General features: G+C 45.5%; 1 protein-coding gene across 1 annotated transcript in view; it reads right to left on the bottom strand.

The window, feature by feature from the left end:
- The window catches only part of UBA7 (ubiquitin like modifier activating enzyme 7), a 1,199,654-nt gene that overhangs the window by 1,039,393 nt on the left and 142,191 nt on the right, over positions 1 to 18,070 (bottom strand). The window contains exon 13 of the mRNA XM_078661236.1: positions 6,847 to 7,002. Within this exon, the coding sequence (XP_078517362.1) occupies positions 6,847 to 7,002 (156 nt within the window). The remainder of the gene's footprint in view (positions 1 to 6,846; positions 7,003 to 18,070) is intronic.

The following is an 18,070-nucleotide window of genomic DNA, read 5'->3' as shown; positions in this document are numbered from 1 at the left end:
CCTGGAGTCCTAGAAGTGAGTGAAGAGGACCGAGAGGCAGTGGAACACAGGTAAGTGGTTCATTTTTTCCCCCATTTCCTCTCCCTGCCACCAATAAATACCAGCCGCCACTGAACAGTATGCACGGGACCAGGCAAACAATGTGTGTGGAACCAGGCTAGAAGTGTACATGGAATGGGGGTACCTTTATTCCTGGGAGAAGGCAAGTAGTGTGAAATGTACCAGGCTAACAATATGCAAAGATATGGGTAGCATGTGCAAGTAGTCAAGCGATGCGCATGGGACCAGACTACTAATAATCATAAATGAAGTAAGCAGAAAACACATTGATCATAAGACCAGTGGAGCAAGGGCAATGACACTACACCAGTAGTAAGTCAATAGTGAGCACAGTAAGAGAACAAAATGAAACATGACACCAAAAAGAAGTATAAAAACAGACTAAGAATGGCATAGGGAACCCAGACATAGTGAACTCGGACTAGCAGCACATGGAGCCAACGAAAGACAATTGACTCGGACAGCCGGCGAGCGTGGAACGAGGCCAGCAGTTGACAGGGACTCAAATTATAATTAAACTTGGAACCAGACCAGCAGTGCCCATGGAACTAGATTATACATGAGCATGGAGTAGATTATCAATGACCATGCAACCAGATCACAAGTGACCATGCAACCAGACGAGTAGTGAGAACAGAACTAGGTAAGTATCAGCCCATCTGCACCTAGCAGTGAAGATGAACCAGACAAGTGGAAAACTGGTAATTGAACGAGGGGGACAATATAATCTGAATGGCTGGACACACTGGAATCTGCGATCAATCCTGTTGTTTTTTTTTACTGCTACTTGATGCCGATTTTGCATTTATGTCCTTGCTTCCATCGGGAAGAGGTGTGGCGCCGCGGCCAGGGCGACTGACTCCGGAATCTGGGGATCACGGTTCCATCCCCGGCTCCGGCGGCAGGTTAGCCCAGCACCATGTGACTCTGGGCAATAGCTCGCTTAATCTTCCTGACGGCCCCCAGCGCCTAGAGACCCTTACGGTGATTGTGCGCTTTACAAATGTGGATTTACTAATGTAAAGCGCTCTGATATCCTTCGGGATCTTGTTTGCGCTATATAAAACTTTATAAATAAAATAAATACACTAAACTATATTACCATAAAGATTACATACAGAAAGGTAGCACTGTACTGATGCATGCAGACCAGAGGTCAGCGCGAAACAAGACCAAGTAAGAAGAATGGAGAGTTAAACTGCAATGTGAGTGAACTGAAATTAGAAGTTCTTTACCTGTCACGGTCCTTCGCGCTGTGCATAGAATGTTAGACTTGTATCACAAGTGTAACCGACCCCCGACTTTTTTTGTGCCCGAGATTGTTCTAAAATGGGCATACACTGGTTAGTGTGCATGAAATTGCATGATCAATGCATATGGAACCAGGTGCCATGAATTATACACATAAAGAGAACATCACAGCAGCTGACCTGTTTAAATCCCACCAGTGGCATCACAGCAGCTGACCCACTGGTGGGATTTAAACAGGGCACTGGAACTATGCGATTTTAGAGCTGCGGCCTTTTCCGCAGAATTAAGCAGATTTTAATTAAAAAAAATTGTTTTTAGTTCATAAGGATCAAAAGTTACTAAAACGATGAAAAATATGTGTTGCTACACAGTGCAAGGCCCTTCCTTCGCAAGGGTTTATTGGTTACGTTTCTGTTGCTTAATGCGATCTTTAAACTGGTACTAATGAGGGGAAACCCATGCCCAAAACAGTGTTAGCAAGCGAAATAAATATCAAAGCACGCAACTGTGTCCCCGATGAGGCCTCCTGTTCAGATGCCCCTATCGGTCATAGGAGGCGACTTTGGAATTAGAGAACCGGGTTCTAGTCTCGGACTGGGCTCAAAATCCTGCGATTCTTGGCAAATCATATAATCTCAATGTGCCTAGATGAAATAATTGCTCATGTGAAAAATAAATCGCACAATTTGTTTATTCATTAAAACTCCGCTATGTAACTTAAGCGACCCCGGGAACCTTACAGACCCCGACTAAGGCTGAAATTGTGCTTTATAATAAAATGGTTAGGCTGCCATCTAGTGGTAAAAAGAAAAAGTAGATTTTCCCACTGCACAAGCCTATTTCCAATGTGATTCTCAATTATTTAGTATCCCGAGTAATGTGAGTTTCCGTTCTATTCTTGCAGATTTGTTCTTCAAGAATTACTACCCCTGTCACAATGTGCTGAAGCCATTCGCTATTCAATGAAAAAAATGTATTCATCTGTTCATCTCTTAGTGGGAAGCTCACACCAGATCTAGAATGTATCTCTACTCTTTTGTAGACGTTACAAGCTAGCATAGCTGCCACAATGGCTCGATTACAAAAAGAACAATTGATGGACAGACTGTTGAACAATGTCAAACATTCATCCCAGTACAGAGATCTGGGGCTAAATCCGTCTTTTTTTTGCTCCCCATGCAATTCCAGGTAAAAGCCAGCCTTATGAAAATCGGTCTTGACCATGCTCCCCATGGGAACAGTCCTGCCCGAACTGCCAGCCAGGTCCTCCCTGGACCGGAAACAAGAATCCTGGGACTGGTTTCAGGGTTTCACCCCTCATCAGCCAGATTAGTTTGACTCCAATGACATGGACAGCACGGAACCCACATTTGGGCATACCCGTCCCACTTGCGGTGACAAATGCAAAAAGAAGAAGCTAACCTGGCTGATAAGGGTTGTTACCCAGAAACTAGTCCCAGGGAGAAGCTGGCTTGGCAGTTCAGGCTGGACTCTTGCCAAGAAAAGCAGGGTCAAGACTGATTTGCATAGGCCTGGGTCAAAACTGGCGTGGTGTAGTGAGCAAAAGAACGATGAGTTTAACACAGATCTCTTGACTGGGGATGAATGTTTGATTCATTCAGCATTCCATCCATTATTTATTGACACATCACTTTTCACCCTGAGTGGGATGGGTATGCCCAGACATGGGTCCCTTGCACGCTGTGCCACTGGATTCAAGCTAGCATGGCTGATGAGGGGTGTTACATCGAAACAGGTCCCAGGATGCTTGTTTTTATTTAGGCTTGGGAGTTCGGTCTGGACCTTTCCCATGAGGAGCAGGGTCAAGTCTGATTTGCATAGGGCTGGGTCCAAACAGGTATGGCGTACTGAGCAAAAAAATGATGGATTTCAGACCTCGACTGGGGGTAAATTTTTGATTCATTCAGCATTCCGTCCAAGTCCAAAGCAGCATACAGCAGTGTCATCTTAAGGGATTGTATGACCTTGGGCAAAACATATTTTGGAGCACTCTGTTTGGAGCAACTTTGAATTTTATTACCCATTTTCTGGTAATTCAAGCCCATATCATGCCACATAATATTGAATTATATTTTAATTTCACAAATGGGGTCACACTAAAATAAACAAAACATGTCTTGACCAAGGCCTCAAAAATACTTACAATGACACTGAGTAGAGATGGGTACAGCCAGAGGTTGGGATAGGCAACGATAGGGAAGTTATGATAGAGGAATAGACAGGAGTGAGGGAGGGAGACACAAATCACCTTCCCAGGGGGTCCTTGAAAGTGGAGGTGGATGGGCAATTGCCCATTTTGCCCAACACGTCTCTGACTTGCAGGTCATAAGATCAGAATCTAGAAACAGCAACTCAGCTGTTCATTTTTCAAGTCAATGTGTCACCACACCATCGAAAATCAGGTAATGACGCCTCCAGGGCATAGTGTTGCTACTGCTAAAGACCATTTGTATGTTCTTGAAAAATTATTCTAGCGCAGCACAGGCTTCACCTGCCTTTCCAATAACTTGCCACTGTTCTATTTTTTTACTTTCAGGTGTGAATGTGCATTAGTACATAGATACTGGTTACGGTAACTCCAATTCCACATGTTTACTTTCATTTTCACCTCTGTGAATCGGAATAACGTGATAAGATCACCCCAGAGAGCCCGCAGTGTAGGACTGGCCTGTCTGCCACTATGGCAGATGGCCATTTTGAAAAGGCCAGTGTATTCGCTGTTTTTTGGTTTGTGTTTTTGTTTGGTCCCGTCATGGCCCACTAAACTCCCTAAAAACTGCTCACACATTGGTACTTCCAACCGGCCCCATCTGGTAGTGTCAGAGTGACCAATAGGCCAGTCCAACACTGAGGTCATAACAGTGTTTCCAGTGAGCAGGACAGGAGGACAGGGGCGTAGCTATAGGGGGGGTGTTTGGGGTGTTACACCACCCAATAAATGTATTATTTAGTAAATAGCTGGGTGCAGGAGCTTTCAGTCAGGTATGGTAAGGTGTCTGTCGGATTTCACTTTGGATTTTTAAATACTCAGGCAAACACACACACACACACTGCTATTTTAAAGGTCTTACAACATGGGTATTTTACAAAATACTGTGTTTTAAGTACCCCTCACAATCCACACTCCTTTCCCTTTCCATTGGCCCTTAAGCCCACCTCTTGCGCTGCTTCTCATATATGAATCCACATGATATACCACTATGATTGTTGGAAAATCTGAACCTCACACCCCCACAGTCTTACTGACAAAGCTACGCCCCTGTCGGAGGGGCATGACATGCCCATACTTTTTAATTTAAGGAAAATAGTTCCCTTGCTTTCTGTGAAAAGGTAACTGTTCCGGAATGGTTAATTCCGAGAGCTGAAATGCTTCAGCTGAAGTATAAGGCAGGGAGTCTCCTGTGTTGTGATACCGAAGGTGGGCAGACAGCCAAACAAGCCTTTTTGCCAGGGTACCTGGTACCTTAAAGAAATGTAAATGTGCACAACAGGGCAATCTGTAAATGTAAAGGAAGCTCGGAAGCTGGTATTGGCTTTACTTAATGGAATCACTTGACACTTCCTGATGACACAGGTTTAATATTTTTGAATGGTTTTGGGAAGGAGTTACCAACTGAGCTATGAATTGTGCGCTTTTTAAAGGGGCGTAACGCCACAGGGGTCTGTGTTACACCCCTAACTATTCCCCACTACTCCAACCACGTTTCAATTCCGTGGTTCTCTGGTTACAGACACAGTCCTCTTCAGTGCATTAACTAATATGGGTTTCATAATGTACGATAGTGCATTCCCGACTAATTAACTTATTTTGCATTTATTTTACATTGAAACTGTGTGTTATATTTTAGCCACGCCTTTAACATCGCGTTTTTTAATGCACTCTGACTGCTGGGTACTACTGGTATTTCCCAATATCTTATTGAAACATTAATTCCTCAATAACTAAGGACATTATTTCCATTGCCATGATATTTTAGAAGCTAATAAAACATTGTGTAATAACCGATTGGGCAGGATGCGGTATTTTGAACCCCTTAGTGTACGGTGGCATCACAGGCCCATTCTGAGTTTCACACCTCAGAAGGGGTAATACTGCATGCTTTACAGCTGCACAATTCACAATTTAACGATCATCTCCATACAAATTCTGCCAGGTTTTTACCTGACGAATTTCTTGCAGGGAAAACGTGGAACGTTTTCGCCTTAGTTATAATCCCACTGCTTGCAGTTTCCCCCCAAATCTAGATTAGCGGTCCTTATGGAATGGAGGCCGAGGAATAACGGCCTTTCTGTTAAATAAAAAGGAATTACAACATTTAAAAACAACTGATATTGAGAACTCCCGAATGATGGGGACATATATACCTATGGTTCAGAAAAAAGCTAAAATATTTTAAACATATGACGTGTTTTGCTTTGGATTCCATTTCTAAAATCTATGCTGTCGTAAACTTCCAGAGCACGATGTACAGATCAATCCTAAACAAGGCTCTTAACATAATAGAAGGTAGTACACACGGTGCAGCAGTGACATCAAGTGGCTTGTTAAAGTATAGCAAGCTGAAATGTAATAGCTCCTCAGAATTTGTCAAAGGTCCTGAAAGCCCAGGAGGACCCAGGTATGCAGAGATACCAATTCTCAACAAGCACTGGTAATGCCAATAGGTGTGGCCTTAAATAAATGCTGTATGGTAATTTGCAGCTTTACAAGTGAATAGCATGGGAATGGGTATGTATCTTCATGGCAGCAACAAACTGTAGAATAATATTGATGTCGGTTAAACGGTCAAGTGGCAGCTGCACTGTCAACAATGATCTAAACATCCATGTAAGTTAACGACTGCCCACGGCCCATCTGTGCTGCTGTCAGAGAAAAACATCATAACTTATCTCCATATCTAAGACAATTTAATAGCATTACAATGTAATTTCCCATGCTGTATTTTTTCTTTGGTTTGCTTCCTTACTGCCGGCCTACTATGTAATGTAAAGTCCTTCTGTTGTTTACTGTGTGTATGTAAAGCGCTCTGATACCTACGGGTCAAGCTAGCGCTATATAAAACTTTTAAAATAAATACAAATTAATGTGTGTGTCTCTGAAAGTTCAAATTCAGACAGCTGGACACATGAACAAAATGATCACAACAGTGGTGGGTGGACAAGCACTTTTTTTGTGGAACCATACAACTTCTGCCCAATCAAAGCATGTTCACCTGACTCCCAAACATGTGGGAGGAGCCAAGGCCCTTCTCTAGTGATGCTCGCATCATTGTCTGGCGACAGCACTGCTGCTAAGCCAGACCATAAAAATACAGGGGTGTCTTTCCAGACTCTCTAGTATCGCTCAAAGGCTGCTACATATTACTCGCACTCGAGCGGTATTTCTGGACTTTCCGGGGCACCATCCTCCATCAAATCTCCTGGGTCATGATGAGCAGGTATGCCTAGGCAGGGGAGTCTACTTTGCTGGTTCCACATTACAAAAAAGAAATAGCAAGCAAGCATGGCACTTACTGAGACATCACTTGCACGGAATAAAAATTGTCGGTTCAAGTTGGACCGCTCAATGGAATCCATGTCTGTTACGGTGATGTTCCCTCCTTTGCCGGCAGCCAGGCCCATCAAGGCAAAGTTTTTCAGCAGCTCGCAACCAATAGCACCGGCTCCGACCTGGAAAGCAAGCAGACATTATTAAAAGGTTCTCTGAACCCCTCCCCCCTCCCAGGAAGTGCTTCTCTCCAACGTCAAATCCTGCATTCGCCACAGGGATTTTCAGGCCACATCAAGTCTCTGAGGCAGGGACTGATTTTAATTGACAAGAGGAAGTCTAGCTTGCTAATGGACTTGCTAACATCACCAGACACCACATGGAATCACTACGCATTAGTGACAACATTTTTATTATGCAAACCTAATCTCATTTAATTCCTGTTTCTTGTGATATGCATGTATCGGTCATTTTTTGTTGCTCTCCCACTAACACTTTGTGTAATTGTTCACTTGCTGGAGACTATTTCAAGAAAAAAGTGTCTAGGAGGAACCTGTGAAAACTGGAGGCTAACCCCGGTGCATAGGCTGCACTAGTAATGTTCACCACGTGACATTACCGACTGTATGCAAAGAACACAGAGGAGGTACCTAGTATGACTAATTTTTGCAAGGCACACTTCGCATACAGGTTTCAAGTAGATGACCATGTGTCCTTTGGCTAACATTGGTCATTTTTTATGAAAAATTTGCTTTTCTACTGATGACGATGTCGCCTAGTCTAGGAACCATTTTAAGAAAGGTGGGAGAAAATGTCTATTATTTTAGATCTGAAAAAGCTTCAACTCCTGCTTAAATCAGGGAAGCTTTTTAAGTATATAATCAATGGAAGATTCAATTTTGCAAAAAAAATTGCATTCTAAAATGTGATCAGAAAGGTCAATGGCTCAAGAAAGACAAACAGTGGTATACTCTGAATGAAATTTCGATTTGAGAATCACCTTCATTACACACACAGTGGTAAAATGTGTAAGGACACCATTTAGACCTAAATCTTAGACCTTAGACCCAAGTCAAAATGCTTTGCCCCACAGCCACTTAATTTATAGATATCTGTACTAAGGCTGACTGTTGTCACCTGAAAAAAAATCTGTGTAAGTGATAGAGCAAGATTTCGCATCGCGACTTGCTCGATTCATGAACCTCGATTTTGTCATAACCTCATAACCAACGTACGTTATTACTAATTTCTTTTTTTGGGTATACGTGTGTAGTAGCGAAGCTTGCCTATGTGTTTTTCCAATACAAATAACCCGTGTCCATAATATGGCCGCCGCTTTTAAGTTTGCTTCTGCGCATGCGTTAGTCACACTCACGTGACTTTACGTAGATGTAGTTTAGAGGGAAAGGGTGCGCATGCGTAATAGCAATAACGTGCTGAAGCTTTGTGCTGCTGCTCCTGTAATGTTATCCGTTGCTCTCATTCACTAATGCATAGTATATTTTTATAAAGATGAAACTAAAGTACGAACTTATAACATGTAATACATTCACTTATTTCTATGTATTAATTTGTTTTCGCTTACTTTTCATGTATCTACGACACTGAGGGGTAACGGGGCTGGGGAGTCCATCTTGGAGGGTATTTCTGCGCAGAATCACTCGATGGTGCGGTGACATTGAAACCAAGCCAAAGAAGGTTGATGCCAGAGCCAGCATGGGAACGTGCACCTTCACCCAGCCCAGGCATCATGATTGTATTCTATTTGTTTCAAATTGTATTCTTTCCATTGTATTCTCTGCGACTTCTCGTGGGAACCCCAATCTTGCTAGGCGGCACCCTAGGATGCTAAGTAGGGCTTGTAATAGTCTGTTCTGATTGGTGTGTTAACCAAATCCTACCTTAGGACCAATCGAAATTTGGGGATTCTGACACTTTGCAACATTGGGGGGTGGTACCTTGTCCCAAAACAGTATATCTAGCCTAGGTTCACCTAGGGAAATTGTCCGACTTGTCTGAATAGCTGACCTGTCACTGACCCAACGCACTCAATAGGTGACTGAAGCTACAGAGGTGCTGCGGAGCTCTCTGTCCGAAATTGACCATAGACTAAGGTTTTACTAAACCTTAATAGTGCTGGCGGAGCACTTTGCTGGGAGTTCGCTGACCCAATCGGGGTCTTGACTGATAGCTGCAGAGAGGGTGGAGCGCAGGCGTTGCTTCCAAACTGCGGGTGCTGGTCGTATCCTGGTGGTCCTGTCCTGATCCTAATCTGAGGGTTTCCTGTCCTGTCCTGGGTGTCCATTCTGTACCTGCTGTCCATTGAGGGGTATCCTTCCTTGAGGGTTTCCTGTCCTTAACTGACCCGTGGCCAGGGTTTGGTTTTTCACACCAGTCTAGGTAAATATCGCTCTAAATCTCTTGAAACTGCACCTTTCTATTTTTCTGTCTTTGCTTTAATAAAGACATATCTTTGCATATGATAAGTTTTTCCATGCTTTTTCCGCAACTCATTGCATCTCATGAAACGTATGCATTTATTTTCATAGCGTGTTCCTATGTTACCCTTCCTTTTACAAATAATTTCCTGTTTACAGTTTATAACTGGTTTGATGGGTTCTATAAATTTTCTCACTAAACTGAATGAAGAGATTTTTCTGAAGTTATAGCGAGTCCTATTTTTCACGTTACTCGAACTGTTTAGATTTCTAAAGTTTTCCCATTCCATAGCATAAATGATTCTTGCCCTAGTTAATTCTTCATCACCCATGTCCACTCTTGTATGATTAGTTTACTAGCTTAGCAGGTTCCTAGTCGCATTTCTCTTGAATCCAAAGGTTTTTTGTTTACTGACTTTCTGCTCAATGTAAGTTGGATTTTCACACTGATTTGAACTTTATATAAACTTTATAAAACTTCTAGTTGTCCGTGGTCATTTTATGAAAGTAAAGTCATTTATTGAAGTGTATATTATTTGCTGCCTTTCCTTTTACAGCTAGCTCCCTGATCCATTGTGGTCATAGGTACCCGTAACAGTGGATGGTAAGTCGGGTACACTAGAAATAATCGAAAGGAATCCCACAATTATTGGTAGTAGATTGTGACGTCATCCGATCAATGTATCTGGTGATTTGAAATATATGGACCCGAAGCCGGAAGTGGCGAAATTATTGGTCGGGTGACCCGCGATCTCTAGCAGTAATTTTCTGGTAGCAGAGGATGGTTAGGGAATAGTTAAAGGTTAGGCAGGACTAGTTAGTCTAGCTAAGTCGGAAGCTGCTAGTATATTGATGCTGCTACAAGAGTAGGCACTTCGGGAGGACTGATCACCCACTTGAAATGTTTGCTTTGAAAAATTATGAAATGTTTTAAACAGTTTTTCTTATTGTTATATTGATATATGTATTAACCCATTCGTTCGTAATTGTTATATGTTGTTTGGAAATCCCCGGGGAATAGAATAGCGAGTGGTGAATAGAATCCAGCGTGACGCGCAGGTTGACGCCCTCGCTGTGCCTGAGTCGTGCCGGAGTCCTGCCCGTCTGCGCCCGTCAGCGTCCCGGAGGCGTCGGGGGACCTTGACCGGCACTACTCTGGCTGCGATGATTTGCTATTCTTCTGCGTCACTGCGGGACATGCGGGGCCATTCTAGCTCTTGCCGCTCCGTTTTCCCGGGGCGGTTTAGGGGCAAACGTTGCTGCCCGTCCTGCGGCTGGAGGCCTGCCTTGTCTTGTGCTACAGTTTCCCGCCAGGTAATTGCTGATGCGAGGCATCTTTGTATGCTGCTGAACACAAGGTCGGTAGGTCGTCATGCCTTGCACATTCATGACCTTTTGGTCAGGGAAAATCCCCTGTGCCTGTTACTGACGGAAACTTGGCTCGGAGAGGCTTCCCACCCGGACGTCTTCTCTGCCATTCCGCCGGAATATAACATCTTCCGTCAGGACAGAGCGAAGGGTAGGGGAGGGGGAGTAGCCGTTGTGGTGAAAAAGACATCTCCTGCTCAGTGCTTCCCTTGAACCCTATTGGGAATGCCGAGTCGCTTGCCTTTACGATCAGATTGTCCCCGGGTCAGGCCCTGAAGGGGTTGCTGGTCTATAGACCACCAGGTCCTGTGGGTTCCTTTTTGGAGGATCTACAGACTGTTGTCTCTGAGTTGGCGCTGTCCACCCAGCACTGCATTGTGGCCGGCGATTTCAATTTCCATCTGGATGTGGCGGATGACCCTGATGCGGCCAAACTGCTGGATGTTACATCTCCGCTTGGTCTTATTCCATGCGTGTCAGGGCCAACACATGAGAAGGGGCATACCCTGGATCAGGTGTTTTCATCTGTTCCGCTTACGGAGGTTGCTACCCTGCAGATGCTTTGGACCGATCACTGGTTGATCAGTTTTTTGGTGCTGGAATGTGCGCGTCCGGATTACAGAGCGCCTACCTCGCTCAGACCGGCCTCGAGAGCGCTTCATAGAGTAACTCCCGACCTGCTCGAGCAGGCGCTGCTGGAGCACCCTTGTCTTCTCTCGGGTGACCTGGATAGCGACACGGAGACTCTGCAGCGTTGGCTTACCGATCGGCTGGATGATCTTGCCCCCAAGGTTGTCCCCCGGTCCACGGTGGTTCGGCATTCTGCCCCGTGGTTTACGGAGACGCTCCGTGTGGCTCGTAGGCAGTGCAAGGTGGCCGAGAGGGCCTGGCGCCTTGTGTACGATGGGGAGGCTAAACTTGCCTACAAGGCGGTGTTGAAGGCTTACCATCGGGACATTCTCGGTGCCAAGAGGGATTATCTGGCTAGGAGGATAGAGGCATCTGCGAACTCCTGTAAGGAGATCTTTAATATTGTGAAGGAGTTTACGATCCCCAGCTCCCATCCGCCCCTACCAGCTTCGGCGGATGCTTGGGCATGCGATCTCGCTGGTTTCTTCACAAATAAGATCAAGGCCATTCAGGCCACCTTCGTGGAGGAACCGGATGGAGGCAGTGGTGCGAGGGTGGACTGTAGACTGCCGCAGATTTCGGCGGCAGTGCTGTCCGACTTCCCTACTGTTTCCAGCGAGGCTTCTCATACGCTGTTGGCCAACCTTAAATCTGGCTCGCCACTTGACCCCTGCCCTGCCAAATTTTTGGCCGGGATGGCGGCAGTGGTGAACCCTTTGGTCAACTCTATCCTTAATGCCTCCCTGAGGGAGGGACGGGTCCCCAGCTCTTGGAAAAGAGCGATGGTGATCCCCCTCCTAAAAAAACCGGGCCTTGACACCGAAGTCTTGGCGAACTACAGGCCAATCTCGCTGTTACCAGCACTAGCGAAGCTGACGGAAAAACATGCCCACGGTGTTCTCTCTAGTTTTTTGGAAGCCAATAATCTGCTCCATCCATCTCAATCGGGCTTCCGTCCTAACTTTAGTACGGAAACAGCTTTGATAGAGGTGACTGAGATCATCAGGGAGACTCTGGATGCCGGCGGCAGGGCCATGCTGGTCATGTTAGATCTTTCGGCGGCTTTCGACACCGTCCCCCATAAGGCGCTTCTAACTAGGCTTTATGACATCGGCCTGAGGGGGACGGTGCTCAGGTGGTTTACTTCTTTCCTGGAAGGCCGCCGCCAGACGGTCTGGGTTTCCCAGAGCTCCGCCGAGATGCCGCCATTGGGAGTTGGGGTTCCACAGGGTTCTGTGTTGAGCCCCACATTATTTAACATCTTTATGTCCCCTCTGGCGGCCTTGGTGGAGGCGTATGGGGCCCAGATCGTCTCCTATGCCGACGACACGCAACTCCTCTTCACATGCGGGAAAGATCAAGAGTTTGTGGGAGAGAGAATCCGGGACTGCCTTGCGCTGGTCTTCGACTGGTTCCAGCGGAACGGTCTGAGGGCCAACTCAGGCAAGTCCGAGATTTTATTTTTTGGTTGCGTTGCCGATCCGGAGTGGCAGCATTGGTGGCCGTCCGACATGAGTCCCCCCGCACAGTCCTCAGTGGTGGCCAAAAATTTGGGCGTCAAGCTAGACAATCAGCTGTCGCTCCGAATTCACATTCTTGGCCTGGCCGGCACCTGCTACGGATTACTGAAAATGCTCCGCAAATTTTTGCCTTTGTTATCTGAGGAGCACAGGAGGATTACTGTGCAGGCTCTGGTCGGTTCGAGGCTAGATTACGCCAATGCTCTTTTTCTCGGCCTTCCCGATTATCTGGTCCAGCGCCTTCAGGTGGTGCAGAATTCTGCTGCCCGGGCGATCTTTGGCCTAGGGAGACGAGCTCGAGCTTCCGGGCTGCTCCAGACGCTTCACTGGCTCCCCATTAGGAAGAGGATCCAGTTTAAATCCTTGACCCTGATGCATAAAGCTCTGCATGGATCAGGAGCGGGATATCTGCAGCGGAGACTGACTTTTTATCGTCCAGCTCGTTCCCTCCGCTCGGAAGCTCTTTGTAAAGCGGTGGTTCCACGGGTGAGGAAGGCCCGTGCGGGAGGGCGGTCTTTTGGCTGCAGAGCCCCCCAGCTTTGGAATCTGCTTCCATTTTCTCTTCGGAGTACTGCCAATCTGCTCCAGTTTAGGAGGGGCCTGAAGACCTGGCTTTTTAACTCCTAGTCTGTTTTAACTGCCCACTGTTTTTGTTTTGTTCTGTTGTCTGTTTTTAGCTGTGTTGTGTTATTTCATTATGAGTTGAGGGTGGAAAGCGTCGGGACACTCCCTGTGAGTAGCTGTACGCTATATAAAAGCTCAATAACATAACATAACATAACTTGCTTTGAGGTCACTGGCCCAAGGAAGGTTGGTGCAGGTTAGGCAAAACTGGAAGCACTAACTAGGGTTTTTTTTCTGAATATATGATTGAATAAATGTTAGTGACGAGGTTCATTGGCAAAATTCCTACTGTGGCATAGCCTAGTAAGGGTCGCACCGGAAGAGTAGCAGGTTCATCGGAGCTCGAATGAAAGCAAAGGGGCTCGCTGGGGAAACCTTAGTCTTGGATATATCCCGGTAAAGGTGGATGAGTCTAAGGGAGTAACAGGTTCTCCAATGCTAGTGTGAAGGGTAGGCAGAAAAGATCTACTCGTAGCGAGTGAAAAGTAAATGGAAGTAGTTTACTTGCAGTAAAACAAAATCTTTCCTGTCTAGACACTTGAGCACAGTGGCGAATGTGTATTCGTTGTTAAATAACTAAGCACTAAGCACTTTAGAAAGAAAGAAAGTTTCCGTTACCTTGTGAAGGAGGGAGTCAGTCGCGAAGCTTCTCTGACGTCACTCTGTGCCGCGCTGGGATTAGTAGACGCAGCGGGCTGGTAGCGGAGCTGGAATTATAAGGGAGGGGTGAGCGCCGGAGCGTGGGAACTGTCTCACGAAGGGGCCGCGCACCCATTGGTCGAAATTATTTGGACTCGTGCATTTTATTGGCCGCACGAAAATAAAAGACGCATTCGGATTGGGAGTGACTTGTAAACAAAGCCGCTTGCAGAAATCGTATGTGGCACACGTATACTCCGGAGACTAGACCCGATCCCAGATACCTAGGGTTTGGGAGAGATCAGTGGAAGACTAATAGATACGACATTATGTATGGAAATAAGAGAAAATTGTCCCTTGTAAATAAGGTAAAGAATTATTTCAAGAAAGATAAGCCGATTAAAACTAGAGAAGGCGTTGTCATTCCACCACCAAATACTCCCGCATCTTTCATGATGTTCGATAAAGGGTACAACACATGTGTATGGTTGGAAAATTGGGCAGAATACACGAAAGATGACGGAGTATTGGCTTTTCCGTTAGACGGAACATTTAACAGCAGGATTCTATTTAATCTGAGAACCCGAATGAATGATTTACATCCCAGACCTAGATTAACGCAGTACGAAGCACTAGAGGAATGGGAAATCGAGGCTTTCGAGAGGGACAAGCCCAGAATGGATAAAGGGTTAACTAAGTTTTACCCAAAATTAAAGCAGGAAGCCCGAGCCAAAAAGATGAAACAGTGGAGACAGAATATGATTGTTGAGGGACTGTTTCCCATGATGCCAGCAGAAGATCCTCCTGGGGGGGGAAAAAGGACAGAGAAATCCAAACACTGGGGGCCCCTCGGAGAATCGGATGACGAATTGTTAGATGACATATGCATGAGAAGTCCGCCTCCTTATAATGAAGGATACCGACCTTCAAGTGCAGGGGATATTCCCCGGAGACCTCTACAAAGGGAAGAGGTCAGGTCCGCAAGTGTAGGAGGGGATTATCCAATTCCTCCTTATACTGAGAATCTAGGACCCGTAGAAACCAGAAGTATTTACCCAAGGAGACCAATTGGTGGGGAGATGGGATATTCACGTGAAGGAGATTTTGGTTCTCGTCCCCCCTACGGAGGTGAGGTGAGCTCCTTAGGTTCAGGAATGCCGTTATTAAAGCCACAGGATGAGGAAGATCCGAGAATTCTAGGCACAGGAAGTTTGTTCCCAAGACCTAATTATGGAGGAGGACCGAGTGAGACACATCCCACTGCCCCGAGTTATGCTCCCACTCTAACCCCACAGGTGTTACATGACAAATCTTTGGACAGGTTATTAGAAGAGAAAGAGCGAGAAGCACTAGCAAAGCAGAGAGCTGAGATAATACAGAAAATGTCACAGCTAAATACAAGTCCTGAGGCCTTAACGATCCCAGTAACTATCGGACCAGTGGTTCCGTTGTACGGGGACCGTCAAGGGACTCCAAACCCTCCAGTCATTACTCCCGTCATTGCACCGACCAGACCAGAACCCTTAATTGTAGATGACCAGACAAGTGAGTGCGAGTCGGAGGTCTCGCTGCTAGATCTGCCCGTTAGAAATACAGGAAAAAGGATGCAGAAAAGACATAATCCTTTTAATGCGAGGGAAATTCAAATGGAATCGACCTCAGGTACTAAGAGTGTCACATTGGTGACTCCTGAAGAAATCGAAAGATGGAGTCAAGAATTTGAAAAACAAGCATCCCCAACGAAACCTTTAGATCTCTACAAGCTGAGAATAGAAATAGAGGAATTAATGGCAGGAAACGTAGGATTAGACAGATTAAATACCTACTCCGAAGACGAAATGCTGTTTATCTGCAAGAGTCTCACCCGAAATACCCGAGTACTTCATGAAAAACTGACAGACACTGCTGCTAGCATGGGAATAGATATTTCAAAATCGAAACCTTTGCAGAAACCATATAGGGCAGATTTCTCAGACAAGGATTTGGAAAACTTGAATGTTTCAGGGAAGAAAGCACAGGTCAAAGAACTATTGACAGTATTACAAAAATGGGGAGATGTGGAAAGATGGAAAGCCAGATGGGCCAAGAAAAAGGATGAGGCCAGGTCCAGGCAGGCAACTCCCGAATTTGTCCTAAAAGAAGCTGACAAACCAGAACAGTTATGCCCTATGCGCGAAGTACCAGGTGGAAAATATGTACATGTTCCATGGTCCAGACAGGATATTGTATCCTTTACTAATGATTTTCCGAAATTACGAGAAAAGCCTGTGGATTGGTATAGACAGGTAGAAAGATTCGTAAAAGTGCAAAAATGCCTATGGAAGGACCTGGATGGGTTCTTCGACATCGTGGTCCCTGTAGATCTATGGACCGAGTGTAAAATAGCCATAGCTTGGCCTAGTGAGGAATACCCGAGGGACGACAAAACAGGGGAACCATCGAAGGAAGTGATGAGGAAGTATGAACAAGTAATTCAACATTTGAAATTAAAGGTGCCGGCAAAGGAAACTGATTGGACCAAGATAGATAGAACTACGCAGGAAAGGGACGAGACAGTGCATTCCTTTTATGAAAGGCTGTTGCAGGTGTTCAAAACATACAGCGGTATAGATAACATCGAGATGAAGGATATGACACACTTCATTTACAGGTTTGTAAACGGTTTAAGGCCCGAAATCTGTCAGTGGATAAAAGATAATAAAATCTGTTGGCATACTAAAAAGATGGATGAGGTCCTACGGTACGCAAAGTACTGTGAGGACGAGATGGCAGAAAAGAAAAAGGCTCTCAAGGAGAAGGTTATGTGGGCTCAAGTAAAGCTCGCAGAACAACAGGAAAAGCAGTTAAACAAGATGAACAAAACTACCCCGAACCAAAGCACTGGGAGTGGGGGTGGAGGAAAGCCCAGACCGAAAATGAGTAGAGAGGAAGCTAAGAAGAAATTTCCTTGCCATCAGTGCGGAGAAATTGGACACTGGAGAGACGAGTGTCCCTATTTACAAGATGATAATGCCCAAACACCTGATTTAATTCCACAGACGCAGAATGAAAAACAAAGAAAGACCCAGCAGCAGGTAAAAACGATCCAAGTGCCCAGAGCGCCAAAACCTATTTTTAAGGGAAAATCACCACAGGGTGATGACGTAGAGATCTGGGGAGGCAATGAAAATAGAAATACAGCAACTTCGCAGTATTTACTGAATGACACTTTCTTCTGTGACGACCAGTACTGACGGGGCCTGAGAGGGGAGGACGAGGAGTGCGTACTTGGCGCTTCCTTGCCGGTAGACCAGTCGGGACCATACATTGAAGGAAAGGTTGATGGAAATGATGTCACCTTTTTGTTGGACACTGGTGCTACCCGTTCTACTGTGAGAACAGTGGACGTTCCAAACCTACCCCTCTCGGGAGAAGCAATCCAAGTAGTGGGTGTATCTAATCAATTGATTAGTACACCTGTTACCGAGCCCATGGAGATCTCAATTGGAAATTTCAAACAAATGCACAGATTTGTTGTCTGTGATACCAGTCCGGTAAACTTACTGGGACGTGATTTGCTGTGCAAAATGAATTGTACCATCTTTTGCACACCAAAGGGCGTCGAAATTCAAACTCCAGACGAAGACGGTATCTACAAGCTAATGTTAATTAGACCTGACTCAGAAATAAAACGACTGACTATACAGGACTTACCTGAAGAACTCCAGCAGACAGTGAAGCCAGAAGTATGGGACTTCACAGGAAAGGATGTGGGATTAATGAAAAACGTAGACCCCATACAAATAGCCATGAGAGAAAATGCAGTATACCCCAATACCAAGCCTTACAGAATGAGTGCAGAAGTAAGAGCAGGTGTTGCCATTGAAATACAGAAATTGCTAGAAGCAAACATCATACAGGAAGTAATGAGTAGCCCATGCAACTCACCCATTATGGGCATCAAAAAGCCTAATGGCAAGTACAGAGTAGTTCAGGACCTGAGAAAGGTAAACAAGATAGTGGTTCCTTGCTGTCCTATTGTACCGAACCCA

This window comes from Lissotriton helveticus, chromosome 9 (assembly GCF_964261635.1).
Source record: "Lissotriton helveticus chromosome 9, aLisHel1.1, whole genome shotgun sequence".
NCBI lineage: Eukaryota > Metazoa > Chordata > Amphibia > Caudata > Salamandridae > Lissotriton > Lissotriton helveticus.
This window is presented reverse-complemented; position numbering and strand designations above follow the sequence as displayed.